This window comes from Cicer arietinum, chromosome 5, assembly GCF_000331145.2.
Source record: "Cicer arietinum cultivar CDC Frontier isolate Library 1 chromosome 5, Cicar.CDCFrontier_v2.0, whole genome shotgun sequence".
Classification (NCBI taxonomy): domain Eukaryota; kingdom Viridiplantae; phylum Streptophyta; class Magnoliopsida; order Fabales; family Fabaceae; genus Cicer; species Cicer arietinum.
The window spans coordinates 63,387,466-63,407,340 of record NC_021164.2 but is presented as its reverse complement, the minus strand read 5'-3'; the positions used below and the strand labels follow the sequence as shown (position 1 = coordinate 63,407,340).

General features: G+C 30.7%; 3 protein-coding genes across 3 annotated transcripts; all 3 read left to right on the top strand.

The window, feature by feature from the left end:
• The first annotated feature begins 274 nt into the window (after positions 1 to 274).
• LOC101501923 (metal tolerance protein 10-like) lies at positions 275 to 2,905 on the top strand. The gene is made up of 6 exons (XM_004501976.4): positions 275 to 598; positions 896 to 1,008; positions 1,263 to 1,508; positions 1,664 to 1,744; positions 1,974 to 2,204; positions 2,393 to 2,905. Exons 1-6 carry the CDS (start codon positions 409 to 411, stop codon positions 2,732 to 2,734), a joined length of 1,203 nt encoding a protein of 400 aa, XP_004502033.1. The 5' UTR covers positions 275 to 408; the 3' UTR covers positions 2,735 to 2,905.
• Positions 2,906 to 4,888: 1,983 nt separating this feature from the next.
• LOC101501609 (uncharacterized) lies at positions 4,889 to 8,219 on the top strand. Its single transcript, XM_004501975.4, has 7 exons — positions 4,889 to 5,178; positions 5,279 to 5,370; positions 5,453 to 5,603; positions 6,383 to 6,510; positions 6,901 to 7,059; positions 7,160 to 7,345; positions 7,839 to 8,219. The coding sequence occupies exons 1-7, from the start codon at positions 4,995 to 4,997 to the stop codon at positions 8,049 to 8,051; spliced, it is 1,113 nt and encodes a 370-aa protein (XP_004502032.1). The 5' UTR covers positions 4,889 to 4,994; the 3' UTR covers positions 8,052 to 8,219.
• Positions 8,220 to 13,717: 5,498 nt separating this feature from the next.
• On the top strand, positions 13,718 to 19,875 carry LOC101501293 (serine/threonine protein phosphatase 2A 59 kDa regulatory subunit B' gamma isoform). Its single transcript, XM_004501974.4, has 3 exons — positions 13,718 to 13,879; positions 13,963 to 15,438; positions 19,202 to 19,875. Exons 2-3 carry the CDS (start codon positions 14,185 to 14,187, stop codon positions 19,565 to 19,567), a joined length of 1,620 nt encoding a protein of 539 aa, XP_004502031.1. The 5' UTR covers positions 13,718 to 13,879; positions 13,963 to 14,184; the 3' UTR covers positions 19,568 to 19,875.

The window sequence follows — 19,875 nt, the reverse complement described above, 5'->3', positions numbered from 1 at the left end:
TAAATTCTTTAATTCTTCCATAGATCAAGTGCCTTTGATTTAAGTAGAAGTTAAAATCTTCCCAAAAGTTTTTTAAAAAAATTGAAAGTTAAAATGTGAACACTTAAGGTACTCCAAGTAAATATTCCATTCATATTAATATTTAATATAAAACTACATCAACTCATAAAGTCAACTACTTTAGAGGCATGATATAAGACTCCAAAAAAAAAACACGGTTCAAACTAAAACTCTTAAATCAAGCATTCTCCATGCTTTCCCTTGTTAAACTATTTTTCACACGCTTACCATATAACATTCCATACAATATGGACAATACTAGCCACATGCTTTATGTTGCTTCAATTTATATATAAAGACTAAAAGTACATACAAATGTTAAGTGAAGAATTTATTTAGAACACAAACATGGCAAAGATGACTGAGGTTCGAACTGATTCAACTGATTACAGGATTGAGCTTCTTTCTCCAGAAATAGCTGCACAAAATGTGTCTATGGCTAGGCAACCTTCATGGAGGATCAACATGGACGAACATCGCTTGCCAGAAAGACAAATGGTGTCTCATTTTGGATTTGGATTATTCTTAAGAACAATGAGTACTTCAATTCTACAACTCTTTTGTTCGCATTTCATATTTGGATTTAAATGATATATACTTTTAATGTAAAACTGTTTTACATTGACGTCTAATAAAATTCATTAGTTTGTCACATCATCTCAATGTTCTAAGAAAAATTTGAAATTGGTTGTACGGCTTAGAAGAATGATGATTTTTATTAGATGATATTGAAAAATTATTTTACACGCTCAAAATGAATTTTAATGTCGATTAAAATATTTATACATTTCTTTTTTAATGTTTCTAAAATGAATTTTGCATATTTATTTTTCAGAGAGACAAAGGAAACTTGCCAAGTATTATAAGAGGCAGGAAGTTCTTCTTAAAGGGTACCAAGAAGTGGATTCATATATTGATTTAGGCACATTACCTGGAAACTTAACAGAGGTTATTATTTTTTCTTTTCTTTTCTCATTTTTCTGGTTTATTGAAATGATTTAATTTGTATATATTGTCAATATGAAGAAAATTACACATGCATCTAAATATCTAATCATATTTCACTATTATAGTGAGATATGATTAAACGCATGTAACATTTACATTTTTAAAGTGAAATTGCATGTGAGTTACACTTATTAAAATGACATCTATGATCCATGAGATGAAAGGGATATTTTTACTTTTATTTTTATTTTCAGGATGAGATGAAGCAACTTGAAAGGAATGAGAAGGTGGCAATTTATGCATCTAACATAGGGAACATGGTGTTATTTGTAGCAAAAGTATATGCCTCCATTCAGAGTAGATCTCTTGCTGTGATTGCATCAACTTTGGACTCACTCTTGGATCTCTTGTCTGGATTTATACTTTGGTTCACTTCTTATACTATGAGCAAACCAAACTATGACAAATACCCTATTGGCAAGAATAGGATGCAACCTGTGGTAAAAGCTTCCTACTCTTTTAACACACCTAAGCCAAACTTCATTATATTACTAATTTGATGTTACATTGATTTCTTATAAATTAAATGCACTTAGGCTCTTTTCAAAAGAGTCATTCATTTTAATAACTTTTGATTTGCAAAATATATTGACAGGGGATAGTTGTATTTGCATCTGTCATGGCAACTCTTGGATTACAAATACTATTTGAATCAATGAGGGAAATCATTACAAAGGTAGACAAGTAAATAATATATTATAAATATTTTTAAAATAACGCGTGTTTTGTATGTTTAAATTCACGGTGAATTTAGCAGAATCACGGTATGTCACTAGGATTTTTTCAAAAGCTACATTTTGGTGCGCATTTAATACTATTGTCTAATAGATTCTATATATACTAACATGTACTAATTCCAAAATCAATGCTGAACATTTATGTACTTCAAATTTATTTATGGACAGGCTCAACCTGATAGAAATCCAGTGAAAGAAAAGTGGATGATAGGGATTATGGTGACAGCTACGTTTGTAAAAGTTGGGCTAATGACATATTGTCGAAGGTTCAAAAATGAAATAGTGAGGGCCTATGCTCAAGACCATTTCTTTGATGTCATAACAAACTCAATTGGTTTAGCCACAGCAGTGCTAGCTATCAAATTCTACTGGTGGCTTGATCCTATTGGGGCCGTTTTGGTATGTCCTTTAATTCATATAGCTCACTCATCCAACTTTTTTTCACCATATAAACATATTGCACATCCAAGTTATTCATATTTCAGCAACATATTATGAGTAAAGGTTGTTTGATGACAAGATGAGATATGAGTTTAGTTGATAATACATAGTTGCAAAGTATAATAACACAACATTTAATGATGCAGATAGCTTTATATACAATCAGCAATTGGGCAAAAACGGTGATGGAGAATGTATGGTCATTGATTGGAAAAACAGCTCCACCAGAGTACCTTGCAAAATTAACATATCTTTGTTGGAACCATGACAAAGAGATCAAGCACATTGATACATTGCGAGCATACACATTTGGGTCTAATTACTTTGTGGAGGTAGACATAGTTGTTTCAGAAGAAATGTCACTTAGTCAAGCACATGACATTGGAGAGACACTTCAAGATAAACTTGAAAAACTACCTGAAATTGAGAGAGCCTTTGTTCATGTTGATTTTAACACTACTCATAAGCTTGAACACAAAACAACTTGAGGTGGCATAGGAAAACTTATGGAATGTTTTAAGACTTAAGAGTGATTAATGATTTTTGTCCAAGAGTGATTAGTGATTGATTTGATTAGCATATTGATTTTGTTGTAGTAAAATGTTATTATCAAAGTTTTTTAATAAAAAATAAATTACGGGTAAATGCATGATTACTTTTGCAAATCATAGATATACTTAGAGGCGGGAATATGTTGGATCAGGTCCGGCCCGATACATTATGAGGTCTAAAGCGAAACTATTAGACATGACATTTTTAAAAATTAATAAATAAATTATTAATATTTTATTTAATAACTATAAAAAATTTCTTTAGTAGAATTAATAGTTTTTCTCTATATTAAAAAAAAAAAGGACATTTTAACCGTTCTATATCAATATGAAGAACTCATATAAATTTTTTTATATTTTAGTTGAAGAAAATAGCGTGTATACTACCACTCCAATAACTCATGTTAGCAATATGTTCACTACTTTGTTTCATGATTTTTCAATTTATAACTAATATTTTTTAATTTATATAAATTTTGTCGGTTGATAGCAAAAGTTAAGATGAAGGTTTTATGTGATATTTTAAAATATCAATCCAAATAAATAATGATTCTACCAAAAATTAAAACTTTTTTTGAGACCTTGTGGTATTATATCTTACAATATTTTTTGGCGAGGCCTACATCAAGGGCTTTAGCTGCCTCTCCCTTGGGCCCGGCTCTGAGTTGGGTCGGCTTTACTAGGTTTGTCAAAAATTCAATGATTAAGTCTAGCCTGTAGCCTGTCATATGATTACTTTTTAGGCATGAGTCTGACTTGATAGAACCTGATAGGATTTTTAGTCTACTTAATTCATTTAACATTTTGAATAACTAATCAAATATATCTTTAATAGATGAACAAGTTAATATTTCAATGAAATTAAGTTCTATTTTGATATTTAACATCATATTTTTGAAGAATATGACTTTATATACATTTTAACATTTTGAATAACTAATCAAATATATCTTTAAATAGATGAACAAGTTAATATGTCAATGAAATTAAGTTCTATTTTGATATTTAACATCACATTTTTGAAGAATATGACTTTATATACATTATATTTAAATTATATTTTATAATAATATTTTTAAATATGTCAAAAATTAAATAAAATTAATATGCATAAATTACTAAAAGTTAAATATATAATAAAAAGATTAAAATTTAATATAATAATTATTGTAGTAAAAAATATTATTTATATTTATTTAAATAGACCAACCTAAAAGACTTATTATGTGGCATATAGCGTGATCTGTTTAACTAAATAGACTTTGTTAGAAGACTTGGACTTATTATGTAGCAACCATACTTTAGTCTTTCTTAGTTTCAATTGACAACAATATTATCCTCATTTGCAGTTGAAATTTCTTTATACTAAGTCAAAATTGAATAAAGGAATGTATCAAAAAATTTAATTTAATTAACTTTAATACATACTATAGTAATGTTCATTTAGATATTAGAGAAAATTATTAATCAAAATATTCATAGTACTAATATATACTATTTTTTCGATAGTACCATATAATTTGTTAAAGAATATTACTATCTTCATAAAATAAACATATTTAAAAATAGTTCGAAAGAGTTTATCGATAAGAATCCTCCTATAGCTTAATATTTTTCTATCGTTTAAAAATAATAGAAAAAATATATTTTTTGAGACCCAAAACATAGTATATATTTGATAATTTAATAACTTAATTATTTTTAGGAGTTCTACAACAATATAAAATTTTAACTAGTTGTCTAGATAAGATAGTTTCAACTAAATGGAAAATAGGGGTGATGAAATTGATTTATTTTCAATTTTTATTTTATTTTTTGGTTTCATGAGATTAAATTTTGTTAATCTTTTTTTAATAAAAAAACAACTTATCCCGTTAAATTAAATCGCCTAATAATGGATTAGAGATATAACAGTTCCTTAAAAAAAGGGATCTTTTTGGCTCAACCTAAAAAAGAAGATAGAGGTATAAAATAAATGACGATGATGAGACTTATCTCAAAATTTGAAGACCGTCTGATCTGAAATCAACGGCACCAATTGATCTAAATGACGTGTCTTTGAAAGAGTAAAGGGGTGATTATTTATACGGAACAGAGGAAGTCAGAAGAAGAAGAAGTGAAGTGAAGCGAAGCGCAGGTATATATAGAAGTTTGTTGTAGCTTCGTTTTTTAAACTAATTAAATTAAATTAAATTAAATGGAACGCCGAATACTCTTTCTCGGTCTCATACTCTTCACGGCGGCTGCCATCGCCGAAACTGACAACAACACTTCCCGCCAGCCGTTATGGTCCACTGCCGCCGAGGAATCCGATCTACTCCCGCCGGGGGACTCCGACGGCGGCTTCTCTTCAATGGACAGCATGTTACACTGGGCTATAAGTATGAACAATTATAATGCTCTTTTTTTTCCTTTTCTTTTTGGTTAAATTTCAATATACTCATTGCCATAACTTATTTTGTTTTTTTAATTTTGGTTTAGGTCATTCTGATCCTGAAAAGTTAAACGAATCAGCACAGGCTCAAGAGAGATTATCACCGAGCGAACTCCTAAAACGTCAATTGGAAATCAAAGTAATTCAATTTCTGTTTGTGTGTGTTTGGTGTGTTTGTGTTTCTTATTTACTTACTTGTTTTATGTTGCATTGTTCAACAGGAAATAATGGAGAAAACTAAAGTGTTATCTGATGCTGAATTGATGAAAATTTCGATAAGTGATTTGAATAATGTGTCTACATCTTTGGAAGATAGATACAGAGCCTTGCATGAGCTTCTTGAACTTGTTGAGCTATTAGATAATGCAAATGGTATTGCTTGCTAGCTTTCTATCAATGTTTTTATTAACCATAATGTTTACTCAACTAGATTATGGTTGGTTTTGTTTGTTTGTTTTTTGATTAGATCTTAATATAGTACTTTTGGGAATTTGGTCATCTTTGTAATTAGTTTTCATATATTTTGAAGTTCAGTTTAATGCGTCATTTGCTGAATTCCAATATAGTGGCCATAGTCATATGTTGTTTTGCTTTAATTGGAATTTGGCTGGTAATAGAGTTTTGTTTTTATATTTTTTTAACTAGTTAGTTAATTAATTAATTAAAGGACTCTATGCAGACACTTGAATTCTTATTGTTAGCTGTTTCTAGATAGACGTGCTTTATAGTTTAGAAGTCTCAAAATCTGCTTTTTTATCCTATGTTTTTGAAATGTTCAATAATTGCTTTCTCTAGAGGAGCCTTGTTAATATGATTTCCTCTTTGATATCTGTTAGCTGACCTTTGGAAACAGATTGAAATGAATATCAAATCATAAATACTTTAAGACAAAACAAGTCAAACAAGAAGATCCCAATGTCAATGGCTTCTCTCAGTTGTATTACAGTTTACAAAAACATATATAAACATGATATTTCTATGCATCACTTTCCCAACAACTTTTTATTATTATAATGCAATGGTAAAGTTCTTTTTATATGGTAGAAGCAGTGTCGGTCATTAGTTCATAATCTTTCTTTTTGTTTCCATTGGCTAGATTCTTCTTTCCTTTTTATAGTGTATCCCTAATAAAAGATTCTAATGTCTGTCAGATTTAAACAAACTTGGTGGGCTTTCTGCGGTTACACAAGAACTTAATCACTATGATTCAGGTATTAGGGCTTTTGCTGCATGGGTTCTTGGAAAAGCTAGTCAAAACAATCCAACTTTTCAGCAACAGGTATGCTGTTACATTGATGATTACTGGAATTTTAGAAAGTTGCTGTTAACTGAATCAAAACAGACTCTTAGTTGAAATACATATTAATCCTCGGAGAATACTTATACCAGAATGGTACTGTGGTAGACTTGCAATGAATGCAAAAGGCTGATACTGTAAAAGGATAACTTGAGATATTTGTCAACTTTTGATACAATTGTTTTTTATTGTCTTACTGGGAATATTGTACAAATCATTCAATTCCCCTTGATTGCCTCTCATGTTTTCATTTGATTCCTCGTCTGCGCTCTTTCCTGATATAAATCTTAGCGGCTGTTTTCTAAGAAAAGCTCTTGAGTATTGATTGAAGCTAAACAATATAGTAATGCTGCCTAATTTCAACTGTTTCAGGTCTTGGAACTTGGTGTACTCTCAAGGCTGATGATTATGGTAAAATCCGATTCCATAGAAGAAGGCATTAAAGCATTATATGCTGTTTCAGCTTTGACTCGGAATAATTTAGCTAGTCAGGAATTGTTCTACGCTGAAGCTGGAGGTTTGATGCTTCAGGTGACCTATCTAAGTTTTGATATTAATTAACATTGTTGTCATAGTTTTGTTTTAAGTTACTCCTTTTCAGCGTTGGTAATTGAAATTGGATTTTTTTTAGGATATTTTGAGGAATGCAACTATTGATATCAAGCTACGGAGGAAGGCTGTGCTTCTATTGACTGATTTAGCAGAGTATCAATTAGAAAATGTTGATAAAGATGAACCACCATTTTTCAGTGACCAGGATCTGTTGAAGTCTGTGGTTGATTTAACCGCTTCAACCGACCTTGATCTCCAGGAAAAGGTGATTGTTTACATTGTATCTAATGTTATTTTTAAAGCATTGTAGAAGACCTGTTCCGTAGTCTTACTTATGACCTTATCTGTGCAATGCGAATTTCATTGGCCCAACTCTCACCTAGAAAAACAAAGCATTTTGAACTACACCTCTTCCATAAGATTGTTCTTCTCATTCTTATAATTGATCGAATGAGGCTTTTCTATACCCTAATTACTTTATTTCAATCTGTGCTCTCTCAATGTGCCTATGACTTACTGAATTTGTGGGAGATGGTATCTACAGAAAACTGTTTTGATTTACATTATTGACAAATGAGTATGATCAGTAAAATGAAAGTGAGGGATAGGTTTGGACTATCCATTTAAAGCTGTTCTTTATTTCAATTCGGTGTACATTCATGCCGTGCAAACCTTCTATAATTCTATGCTCAAACAAATTTGTCCCTTTTGAAATTCATGTTAAGTTTTTTGTTTGACTTCTTGCACGTATTAAACAGGCACTTGTGGCGATTAAGAGTCTCTTGCAACTAAGGACCACTGAAGCTCGAGTTTTCAGGGACTTCTGTGCTTTAGGTGATGCACTGAATAGAATGAAACAATTGTTGCATGATTTGATGGCAGATGACGATCAGAGAGACTATGCCATGGATGTGGAAGATGTTCGTATTGAAGTGGAACACATTTTCCATAAAAAGTTGGTAAAGCAGTGATATATGTGAATGTGATCATGAGATTACATCCTTAGATTATGGTTTTGACCCTGTATCATCATCTAGTTTTTATAGGATACGTTTCTCACAATTTTGATGCTGTTATAGACATTTATGAACGAAAATTAGGGGTATTAATACCAATTAATTTTATAGTTGTACAGTTAATACCCGTCTACTTTTCTAGCATTTGGCGATTTCTGATTTAAATTATATCTAACTTTAGATTGTTTGATTTTATTTAAGTTTAAATGTGTTTGATCTTAATTTAATCAAGTAGATGACTTCAAATGATCAACGGACTTTAGTTAAGAAAAATGTTATTTGGTGAAGGATTTATTTGAAATCGTCACCCACCAACACTCAAATGGTGGGTTGGTGCTAAGGGATCTACTTATTAAGTACATATTTTTATTTTATTAAAGTTTAATTAAATAGTCCCTCCAAATTGTAATACAAAACATGTAGATAGTTAATTACAATTTCGATTATATGTCCTTTTTGTATTGTGAATATTATCAATAATGAAATAAATTGAGTTTTCTCACCGGAAAATTGTCGATTTTTTTCTATATATACTTGCAAATTAATTTACTATGACAAAGAAAAATGTGACACTTCTTTTTATAACTTCTTGTTGGTTAATCTAAAAACATCATTTTATTAATATATTCTTTAATTTGTGGTACTTTATATGGAATGTTTTAATTTTGTTTAATTAACGAAAAAATCATCTTAGAAAAACAAATTATCTACCAACACAAAGATTTAAGATGTACTACTTAGTTTAGTTGTCAAATTTTAAATCTTGCTTAAGATCTTTGAAATATAGAAAAAGCGTAGATTGTAAGATCGTAACACAGATTTTAAAATCTCACAAAATAGACAAAATTATACCATAAAATAAAAAAATAAAAAAACTTAACATAAAAATTTTCATTAGTTCAATAAAAAGTCACAAGTTGAAACACAAAAAGATATTATTATTGTCTCAAATAAAAAATTCAAAATTTGAAAAACAATTAATAAAAAAAACCAAGTCCTAGATTGGTTCAAAATCAGATTTTAATATAATTTAAAATTATTATGTATTTGTAGTTTTTAAATCACAACAACAATTATTATTATTAATTATTCAAAACCATAAAAGAAAATAAACTATTTAATAGAGTAAACAAAACGATTTGAATAGAAAAAAAAAAGTGATTATTATTATTAATTAATTATTTAAAACCTAAAAAGAAAATAAATTATTCCATAGAGCAAACAAAACAACGGGAATAGAAAAAAGGAGTAAACAAAACAATTAGTAAAAAAAATAGAAAACAGTAAGCAAAACGACGCATATTATGATTTGTTAGATTTTTTCTTAATGTAAAACTCCATTTTTCAAAAAACTAAGATACAAACCCGACCCATGAACACAACTGTAAAAGAGATGCAAAACTGGGCATGCAGGTCGAAACACGTTAAACGGTTGGATCTCGCGAAACTACTCTTTCTCTACGTGTCACAGTGCATCGCTCCCACACTCTTCCTCTGTACGCTCAAAGATCTAGGTTCTATTACGATCTTACTATTTTTTATTTGCAGTTCATAATTTATCAGCATAGCATAGTTACTAAGATGCAAAAATAGAAGTAGTCTACTAAAGAGCATTTAGATAATATAGTCTACTAAATATAGAAGTTGAAGCTCTTGCGGTTAGCGTTTCGATATTTACTGTGATCTTGTCTATTTTTTTTTATAGTTTTACATCATCCTGTATTTTATACAGTATTATATACGTGTTTAAAAAAGTAACATTTTATAAATTTCAATATTTTATTGTCTTAATTGTAGTTTTAATCCTCCTATTTTAGTTGAATTGTGAAAGTAGTCCTCCCATTTTATTTTTCTCTAGTTTTGGTCGCAAAAACATAATTTTGGTTAAAAATTTGATTATATTTTTTTTTTGTATTTATTTAAGTCACATCATACCTCAAGATTTTATTTGCAACAAGTTTTGGACTAAAATAGGGGATAAACAAGTTTTGGACTAAAATCTTATTTGCAACAAGTATAGTACGGCTTGAAAAAATAAAATTATATCAAGTTTTGGACTAAAATTCTGTTTGGGGGACAAAAACTGGAGAGAAACAAAATGGAGGACTACTTTCGCGATTCAGCTAAAATATGGGGATCAAAACTACAATTAAGCCTATTTTATTTTTAGATAATATAACAAAAAATATAATTTTTAATTTTTATAAAATTATCTTACAAAATAGAGCACTTATATTATGTTTTTAAGGACGGCCTAATCATCTTTTGATTATTTCAAAAATATTTCATTCATTATTCCGATATTATTTATTTCCCAACTAAAATTTGGATTATGAGAGCTATTTCCTTTGACAACTAGGCGATTATACATATATATATATATATATATATATATTCTCATACATCAGCACATAATATTATTTTCATTAATTAATTTTTAAATGACTTAATCAAGCAATATCTTTATACGGGACCGATATTTTAAAATTCCTCGTGTTTTCATTAAATTTTTGTTGGTAATAAATGTTGAATAATAATTGAGTGATAACATGTCTAAATTATTAATTATCTTTATTAATTGAAATAATGAGGATAATAAATGTGAAAATATATTTCAGCAACATCAATTTAACAAGAAAAATTCAATCCAAAACATGAATCAGACCATAGAATAGAACTCAAATTTTGTTAGGTGCCAAACTAAAGCGTGGTGCAACAATTAGATCGTACTTATAACTCAATGGATAGACATTGGTTGATTTTGTGTGGGGAAAGATTAATGTTCGACCTTTCACAAAACACACTTTTAAAGATTTATGATTTTGATTGTAACTAAATTATTAAACTAATTGTTCAGTAAGTGCAACTAGGATGATCATAGAAAAAATTACACATTTAGTTATTTAAGTTTAATTCAATTTTTTTATACATTTTTTTTTTTCAATTCGACAATTTAAGTTATATTTATTTGCACAATTAATATTTAAGATATATTAAATTACACATGCAGTCATTTAAGTTTAATTTTTTCTTCTTCATATTACTATCTTAAAATGTTAAGATCTAAACAAAACATAGCGATAAGTTGACTGTCTAAACTACTTTGCACGTAAAGAAAGTTAAATATATTAATCATATAGATATATCTTTATTACTTTATTTTTAAGGCTATAGTTGAGTTTAAGATGAATATTTTCTAAATAATTAGTATGAAAAATATATTGTTGCAATATTTGGTAGAGTTTTAAATGATTAAAAACTTTCAATTAAATTAATTATTGTCGAAATTGAGATAAATAGATCAACGGTACAAAAATAATGTAACTTAAATGACTTAAACAAGATTTGAGTTAAACTTAAAGGATTATGAGTATACTTTTATCTAAAAAGTTGTTGAAACTTTTAATATGTTGATGAGTGAGTTTGAATTTACAATGCTTGCTTCTTTGCGTTTAATATGTGTCATTTTCATTACTATTATTTAGAAAAAAATTATTAAACCAATTATTGGTCTCATAGTTAGCTTAAATAGTTTAATCAAAACTACGAGATATCATTTTTAAGCATATATTGTGTACATTAAACGTGCAATTCTACACATTTAAAAATAAATAATGTAATAAAATATATTTTTCACGAAATTGAGAATGTCATTAATGTCAATATTTTTTTAGACAAATAACTTATATATTATTATAAAAATAAAAGATAACTATTTTGGTTAACAATTTTAAATAAATTTGACATTTAAAATGTAAGCTTGAATGAGCTAACAAATATAAAAAAATCATATGAAAATGAGTTAAGAATACAACTCAATTTTAAGTGCATATTATAGTATTAAATGTCATCACATGTTGTAGCATTAGACATAGTGACCAAAGATGTTTTCTAACATAATTAACATTATTTTCAAATGTACTATTATTGAGTTTATGCTCACGTCCAATCATATTCCAGTTTCTTTACTTAGCTAGAGTTAACATCTCTCCTAGTTATTTAATGTCAATAATATTTTTATACATGTTGACCTAATTCATATTAAACCATAATTTCTTTCCATTTTCCCAATTCAAATACTAACATTAAATCTAGAGTGATCAAGTGTAGATTCAAAGAAAACATAAAAATCGCTCCCATAAGCAAATATTAAACATACCATAAACACATTAAACTATAACACATGATTTAAAATATTATTTATCTTTAACTACAAGAAATTTAGTTCATAGCGAGCTTTGAAATAAATATGAAACATTAAATGTGATATTGTAGCTTAGAGTACTACATAAATGGTGAATGAAAATAAAAAACACAAGCTTAATCAATAACTCCTACTTCAACTTGATTTGCAAGTCTCCTTCCTTAAATACGAAGTTCCATAAAACAAGCTCCAATTTGGAGCTTTTCAATGGTGGAGATCAAAATGAGAAAATATGAGAGTATGATGCTAGGATTTTGAATCTAGGGATGAAATTGTTTGTCCTTTTCCAACAAATATTTCCTTTTTATATGACAACTACATGACCTTCTATCTTTTCCTTGTATCTCTCATTAGTTTTTTTTTGCATAAGGTATCTTTTGACTCATTAAGAAAGGATTAACCCTATTGCAAAACCTAGTATTGGAGGATATCCATAAGCTTATGAGACATATCACAATACATTTAGGACCCACACACTTCATTTGTTTTGTTGCACACATATGTCACACCAAGTGGTGCAATATTTCTGCGATATTGATAACAAACTCCTAATATATTAATTATAATTATTAGAAAAGACAAACAAATTATAATCTAAATGTGATGAATAACTCCCATCAAGGCAATTAGGCAACTATGAGATATCTTGAAGTGTTGAAAACCAAACACCTTGATTACATGTATGTATGAGTATTATATTTCAACGGATTTAAAAAAACTTAAAAATCACATAAAATTAAATATTATTAAATATTTTTAAATGTTATTTTGTAAAAATCGTACGGAACATAAAACTCCGATGATACATTTTAATACTAATTTATGTTTTATTTTTTAATTTATATCATATATTTTATTTATATATTATCTGTTAATTTAAATTATTTTTCTAATAAACTTATTTATTTAATTAATATAATTTTTTTCTATTTCATATGTTTCACATATAATCAACTGTTGTTATTTCATAATGTTAAATTTTAATATATTATATATTTTATTCTACATCAAATTTATTATTTTATGTATTTTATAATATAAATATTAAAGTAGTTTTCTACCATCATAATTTAAATATAAAAAAAATAAAATAAAATAACTACGCATGTAAATAAATATAATCCAACTAAATATTTTTAAACATACAACCACATAAACTAAATCCTTGGAGTCTATTAAGAAGACGAGTCAACACACACACTAACAATGGGCCCCATTCCATTTCCATCCATGGGACTTAAATTTTTATTTTGATATTTGGGTCCCACTAACAACCAAAAACATGGTCCTCACTTAAACAAATTAAAAAAAAAGTATAGTATTTTCAAAACTTCAAATAGTGGGACATACAAGTCATTTACCTCGAAATCTCGTCCCTCTTTTTTATCATTAAACACAAAAACCCCACTTTGCATTTTCTTATATTCCCTTTTTCTCCTTCTCTTCTCTCAACACATAAAAAACACACAAAAATCAATTTGGTTTCATCAACACATTTCTCCCACTAGGGAATTTTGGGTCACCACCCCATATTTCCCACTTCACTCTTTCTCAATTTTCTCTCAATCTCACTTTCAATGTAAGCACTTTTATCTTTTTTCTGTTATCAATTTCTTAGACTCTCTGCTTCACGTACTGATAATCCTCATTTTATGTGTGCAGAATTTGGGAAAAGGTGAGTTTGATTTGGAAGATTGTTTATTGAGATATGGGTTTTGTGATTAGGGTATTTGGGTATGTCTGTGAAGTTGTAAATTTCACTTTGTGTTTTATTCATTAATTCTGGCAATGTTGTTAGTGGCAACTAGTTTAAATTTTGAAGTTTTGATTTGCTTTGTAGTAAAATTGGGGTTAGGATTGTTCTAGGTTTTGGGTGTTCTAGATATGATAAAACAGATTCTTGGTAAAATACCACGAAAGCCTTCAAAATCATCACAAAGTGATTCTAATGGTGATGAAGGGTTGGTCAATGGTGGTTCATCACTGAATTCATCTTTTGGGGTTACTTCCAATGGCACCTTGAAATCTAATTCAAAATCTTCAAGTTCTGGTTTAGGTGGGTTGTATTCTGGGAATGGGAGTTCTGCTCCATCCTCAACGAGTTCAAATAAAACTAACCAATCTAGGAAATCAGCTCCTGCAATTGCGTCCCAAGTTGGTTTGATAATGGCTCATGGTGTTTACGAGGCTTTGCCGGGTTTTCGAGATGTTTCTAGCTCGGAAAAGCCTAGTCTTTTTATAAGGAAGTTAAATATGTGTTGTGTTGTATTTGATTTTAATGATCCTGCCAAGCATCTTAAAGAGAAGGATATCAAGAGGCAAACTTTGCTTGAGCTTGTTGATTACATTTCATCTGTGAATTCAAAGTTCAATGAAGTGACAATGCAGGAGATCACCAAGATGGTGGCTGCAAATTTGTTTCGAACTCTACCGTGTTCAAATCATGATGGTAAGGTTGCAGAAGCATATGATCCTGAAGAAGAGGAGCCTGCATTGGAACCGGCATGGAGTCATCTGCAAATTGTGTATGAAATTCTCTATAGGTTTGTCGCTTCATCAGAGACGGATGCAAAGCTTGCTAAACGATACATCGATCATTCATTCGTGTTGAGACTGCTTGACCTCTTTGACTCGGAGGACCAAAGAGAAAGGGAATACTTGAAGACTATTCTCCACCGTATTTATGGGAAGTTCATGGTACATCGGCCGTTCATTAGAAAAGCTATCAATAACATCTTTTATCAGTTCATATTTGAGACGGAAAAACACAATGGAATTGCAGAGATGCTGGAGATTTTGGGCAGTATAATTAATGGATTTGCTTTGCCTTTAAAGGAAGAGCATAAGTTGTTCCTTATCCGGGCATTGATCCCACTTCACAAGCCAAAGTGTGTCTCTATGTATCATCAGCAGCTTTCTTATTGCGTTACACAGTTTGTTGAGAAAGATGTTAAGTTAGCTGATACTGTGATTAGAGGTCTTTTGAAATATTGGCCTGTAACTAATAGTGCAAAGGAGGTAATGTTCCTTGGTGAACTGGAGGAAGTTTTAGAAGCCACTCAAGCAGCTGAATTTCAGAAATGTGTGGTGGGATTGTTTCGTCAAATCGGTAGATGCCTCACAAGCCTACACTTTCAGGTTCTTCACAAAACTTCCTCATCTCCTTTTTTCCTATGTGACATCCGCAATTCCACATGCATTTCATTAGCATCTTTCAATACCAATGATCTCTGTTTCTTTCTGATGTTCCTTCTTTAACTGTTTCCTTTATCTTTTCTTATGCATCTTCACAATATCTTGATTTTTTCCATTTTTCTGGAGATGAAATTGTTTTGACAATTTCATATGGGGCTTGGTATCTGCCTGTTTTTCCCTCTTCCTTAGCCCCATATTTTGAATATGAATTTTACTTCCTCAATTGATTAACTATTGGCAATTTACAAACAAAGTGATTATGGCGTTGCATGTTGTTTGAATGTAGAGATTATTAATCTATTGAATAGAAGTGTGTTGCATACTTGCACTAGACTAATTTTGTTTGAATTAATCATAATGGATACTAAATGATTTAAATTGCGGGAACCAACTGTACTCATGACCTGAATATATTGGTATCACCGGTTTCTGCAACTGTATTACAACCACAGTTGTGTCCTCATCACCTGCATTTTTCTGCTGTTGTCCAGTGTTTACAATCACTATCAGGCTGTAACCATGACTACAACTGCATTTTAAACACATGATATTATATTTTAATAAATATTCAAATTCAACCATTGATCTTAATTGTTTTGGTGCCAATGTTTATTTATTATGATTCAATCTTTTCTGCTACCCATTAAGCACGGGTAATGATGTTTTAATACTTTTAAACTTTTAATCTAAAGAGAAAAATATATATCACCCCATAGTGGTTAACAACAAGCAGAAGCATTGCAATTGGATTGGTATAAGGTGGAGTGGGTCGTAGCCACTCCCAATAGCTTAATACATTTAATTTTTTTAGTAGGGCTGATTGCAGATGGAATACAACTCCATTGTTTATTGCAATGCATTATATTGACCCATCTGCTAGCAGGGGGTCAGATCCGGTCTGGTTCCACCTATAGAGCTTCTTTTTGTAGCTTTTGTAAGATTGTATCTCCAAGGTTAGATCACTCACCGTCCATCGAGCTTGCATCCAAAGCCTTCGTCACTGTAACTTATTCCGGGTGCAGGTGTTGCAGCAGCTTCTTCCTCCGTTCTATTTTTTTATCACCAATACACAGCTCTGCTTCTGGTGCCTGTGTCTTTTTGTTTAAAATAAAACTCTTAAAACTGGTTCAGAAATGAAAAGATATTACAGGCCCAAAATAAAATGACATCATCTTCTTCTTTTATGATATACACTAGTGTAGTCAACAACACACAGAATTTCCGCTCAGTAGCGCTGTTTGAAGCATTTGAATCTCGTGGCCGAGAAACGCAGGAGTCCGGGCATGATAGCACCCTCCCCACGTCTGTTAATCATGAGCTCCCTCTCTCTGCCCTAGCTGCGTGACTGCATTATTTTTCTTCCTCTCTGCTAGCTGCAAGTGCAAGTACGCGGTATCCTCCTCCACCCCATGCCGAGTTCTGGCGTTGGATAGCCTCTGCGACCTCCCTCTTGCCACCAACCACTCTCTCCTCCATCTGCAATTTGTGCCCATTCTGTGCAAAGTTGCCTCAGGGAGGTAGGGTTTCACAGGATTTGGGCCATATGTCCCTAACTTGTGTTTTTTTTGTCTCTTTTTTTTTTTTGCTTTGTTGGGCTTCAAATTGAGTTCAGCTATGAAGCACTGATACTTCATTTTCTATCTCGTATCGTGTCAGATACGTATTGATATGCGGATATGTTCTGAGACATGTCAATGCAATATCGGAAAATTCATTTTTTTTAATAAAATAAAAAAATTCTGACACATATTGGGTACAGTGTAGACACGCCATCAAATTTTTTGTCACCACTAGCTTTTTTTGGGTTGGCCTCTCCATGCCACACTCCACCATTAACTGCTGGTTATCTTAAGATTTTTTTATATTTGGATTTTCTACTAAACACATGGACTTTGCTCCACTTATTTATTGATAAAAATCATAAGCTTATTTTTGATGGAATATAAAGAGGGATTATCTGCAAATTTCTGTCTGCACATGTCTTGTAATTTATGGTGCGTTTGTAAAAACTTTCAGACAATGAGATTTTATTATATAACTTTATTTTATTTTAAAAGCTATTTATTTTTCTCATTCTATACAGGAATGTTTGTGTTTGAGTCCCGAGCCTTTATGATACGCAAATGTGAGTTGTTAATATGTTGTTGTAGTAGGCAGAATTTGAACCTTGGCCTGGACCTCCACATAGTCCTTTGGGCAACTCAACTCAACCAAGTAGTAAGACTTGGTAAGGATAACTAATTAACATCAGGGAAACCAAGTAGTTTAACTGGAAATTGAATGTACTAGGGTTAAAAAGGCTCATGGACAATAGGATGATATTAAGCATAAAAAGTTTATTGACAATCAATTTAGTTTTGACAGAAGATATTTTGTATGTGATTTAGATAATATGGATCAAATGTTAAATTTATGAATATTATCTTAGAAAAGGAAAATCTTAACTGTCATACTTAGGATTCCTCTGGCATCACACCTATGAAATTAATTTTATCGCACTATCCAAAAGGGAAATAAGTTTCACACATTCTTCAATTAACTGTTTGATATCATTATTTGAAGAAAGCACATGGGCCATGTAATGATATAACTGGACTCTACCAAAACTGAAAATATGGGCAGCTGAATTAATTTATTCCAGATAAAAAGTTGCTCGGGCTGACTCCTATATCTGGACAAATTTCTTCGCAGAACCTAAAAGGACAATGCAACCAATCAGATTTATCTTTCATAAACACCCCCTTTAAATTTGGTAGGTTAAAGCACCACCAGAGTTGAGGGCTTTTGTTTGAACAGAAGGGTTGTTATGAGTCTTTTTTCTTTTAATTCATTTCACGTGCTTTTGAAGTTTTGAATATAATATTTTCTTAAATTGTGAGTATGGTTGCCTGCTTTGGAGTTGGCTATCTATCATTGTGTTATTTTGGTCTCGTTGTTTTTAAGGGTTTTGGAATGTGATAGGATTGTAAAGCACTTTGAAAGTTATCTGTCTGTGGTATCATTTAATATGGCATTGAATTTGTATGAATTCTTCTGTTTTTAAATAAAAAAAAGGGTTGGGTTGGGGGGGAGGGAAGGGTGGGGTGGGGTACATTGATTATTGAACTTGTAACGGACTTCGATAGCTCTTATGAGACAACATTTTGTCCTTCCTAGTCTTTCCGCTTTTGTTTTTGCAGATTTTGTTTTCTTCACTGTTTCTAACCTTCCAATCATTACCCCTTTTCCTTCTAAGCAATAAAATCTTCCTCAAACAGTAGAAATTCATAAAGAGGTCTGAGGTTATAGTTTACATCTAAGTTTTAGGACGGAATCAGGTTTGACTTTGTCATAGCATTGCCTATGTTTGCAAATATATTTTTAAATCTATATATCCTATAATTTTCTCTTAAAAATATTTCAAGACTTATTCACCTTGAAGTCTTCAGAGAATCACAAATTATTTTATGCTTTTGACTGTGAATTAATGATTTAAATTGACTTTGATTACTGTTATTAGTTATATGAAATGTCTGTTTAATTTTCTTCGAAGTTGGACTTCTGTTCCCAGTAATCTGTAGTTTTTTTGAGTTAAAACTTGTTTTATGAGTTTACGACAAACTTCAGAATTTTGTAGGTTTGAGTCATTGTTACTAGCTGCTTTAATGTGCAATACTTAATTAAGTACAAAATATGAACTTTAATATGGCCTTGGTTCTGTCTACAGGTAGCTGAGCGCGCACTGTTTCTTTGGAACAACGACCATATTAGAAATTTGATAATACAAAACTGCAAAGTAATACTACCAATAATCTTCCCTGCATTGGAGAAAAATGCACGCGGCCATTGGAACCAAGCTGTCCAGAGTTTGACTCTGAATGTGAGAAAAATATTCTCAGATGCTGATCAGGCACTTTTCGATGAATGCATGCTCAAATTCCAAGAAGACGAAATCAAGGAACGGCAGAAGCAAGAAAACCGGGAATCCACGTGGAAGAAGTTGGAAGACATTGCTGCTGCATCCAAATCTATAAGCAATGAAGCAGTTCTTGCCTCAAGGTTCGCGTCCTCTGTTGCCCTTGCTACAATGTAAATCAACTAGCAATTACAGGTTGCTGCGTGGCATTAGATATTCAAATTGTTATACGAATCGCATGACTAAGAACTCAATGGATGCTTCCAGTTGTAGGTATATCTTATTTAACTATTAAATTACTGCAAGAAATTAAGATAATGGGGGGTTTTATGGACAAATGGTTGGCTGCTACTGCTAGTAGTTTTCTGGGGTTTCTTGAGATGTATATTGTGCTATAAGGGATGTAATTTATAATTGGTAGTGCTTGTTTAGCTTTCTATCCATTGAATTTTGCAGTGATAAAAAACAATCCTTTCCTTTTGCTA

What these genes read in the sequence shown, in the direction of transcription:
- LOC101501609 (XM_004501975.4), top strand. Translation starts at nt 4,995, where the DNA reads ATGGAACGCCGAATACTCTTTCTCGGTCTCATACTCTTCACGGCGGCT. An exon ending in CATGTTACACTGGGCTATAA is followed by an intron (nt 5,179 to 5,278) that starts GTATGAACAATT and finishes ATTTTGGTTTAG; the next exon opens with GTCATTCTGATCCTGAAAAG. An exon ending in CTGGAGGTTTGATGCTTCAG is followed by an intron (nt 7,060 to 7,159) that starts GTGACCTATCTA and finishes GATTTTTTTTAG; the next exon opens with GATATTTTGAGGAATGCAAC.
- LOC101501293 (XM_004501974.4), top strand. Translation starts at nt 14,185, where the DNA reads ATGATAAAACAGATTCTTGGTAAAATACCACGAAAGCCTTCAAAATCA. An exon ending in TCACAAGCCTACACTTTCAG is followed by an intron (nt 15,439 to 19,201) that starts GTTCTTCACAAA and finishes TTCTGTCTACAG; the next exon opens with GTAGCTGAGCGCGCACTGTT.
- LOC101501923 (XM_004501976.4), top strand. Translation starts at nt 409, where the DNA reads ATGGCAAAGATGACTGAGGTTCGAACTGATTCAACTGATTACAGGATT. An exon ending in AGAATAGGATGCAACCTGTG is followed by an intron (nt 1,509 to 1,663) that starts GTAAAAGCTTCC and finishes ATATATTGACAG; the next exon opens with GGGATAGTTGTATTTGCATC. An exon ending in TGAGGGAAATCATTACAAAG is followed by an intron (nt 1,745 to 1,973) that starts GTAGACAAGTAA and finishes ATTTATGGACAG; the next exon opens with GCTCAACCTGATAGAAATCC.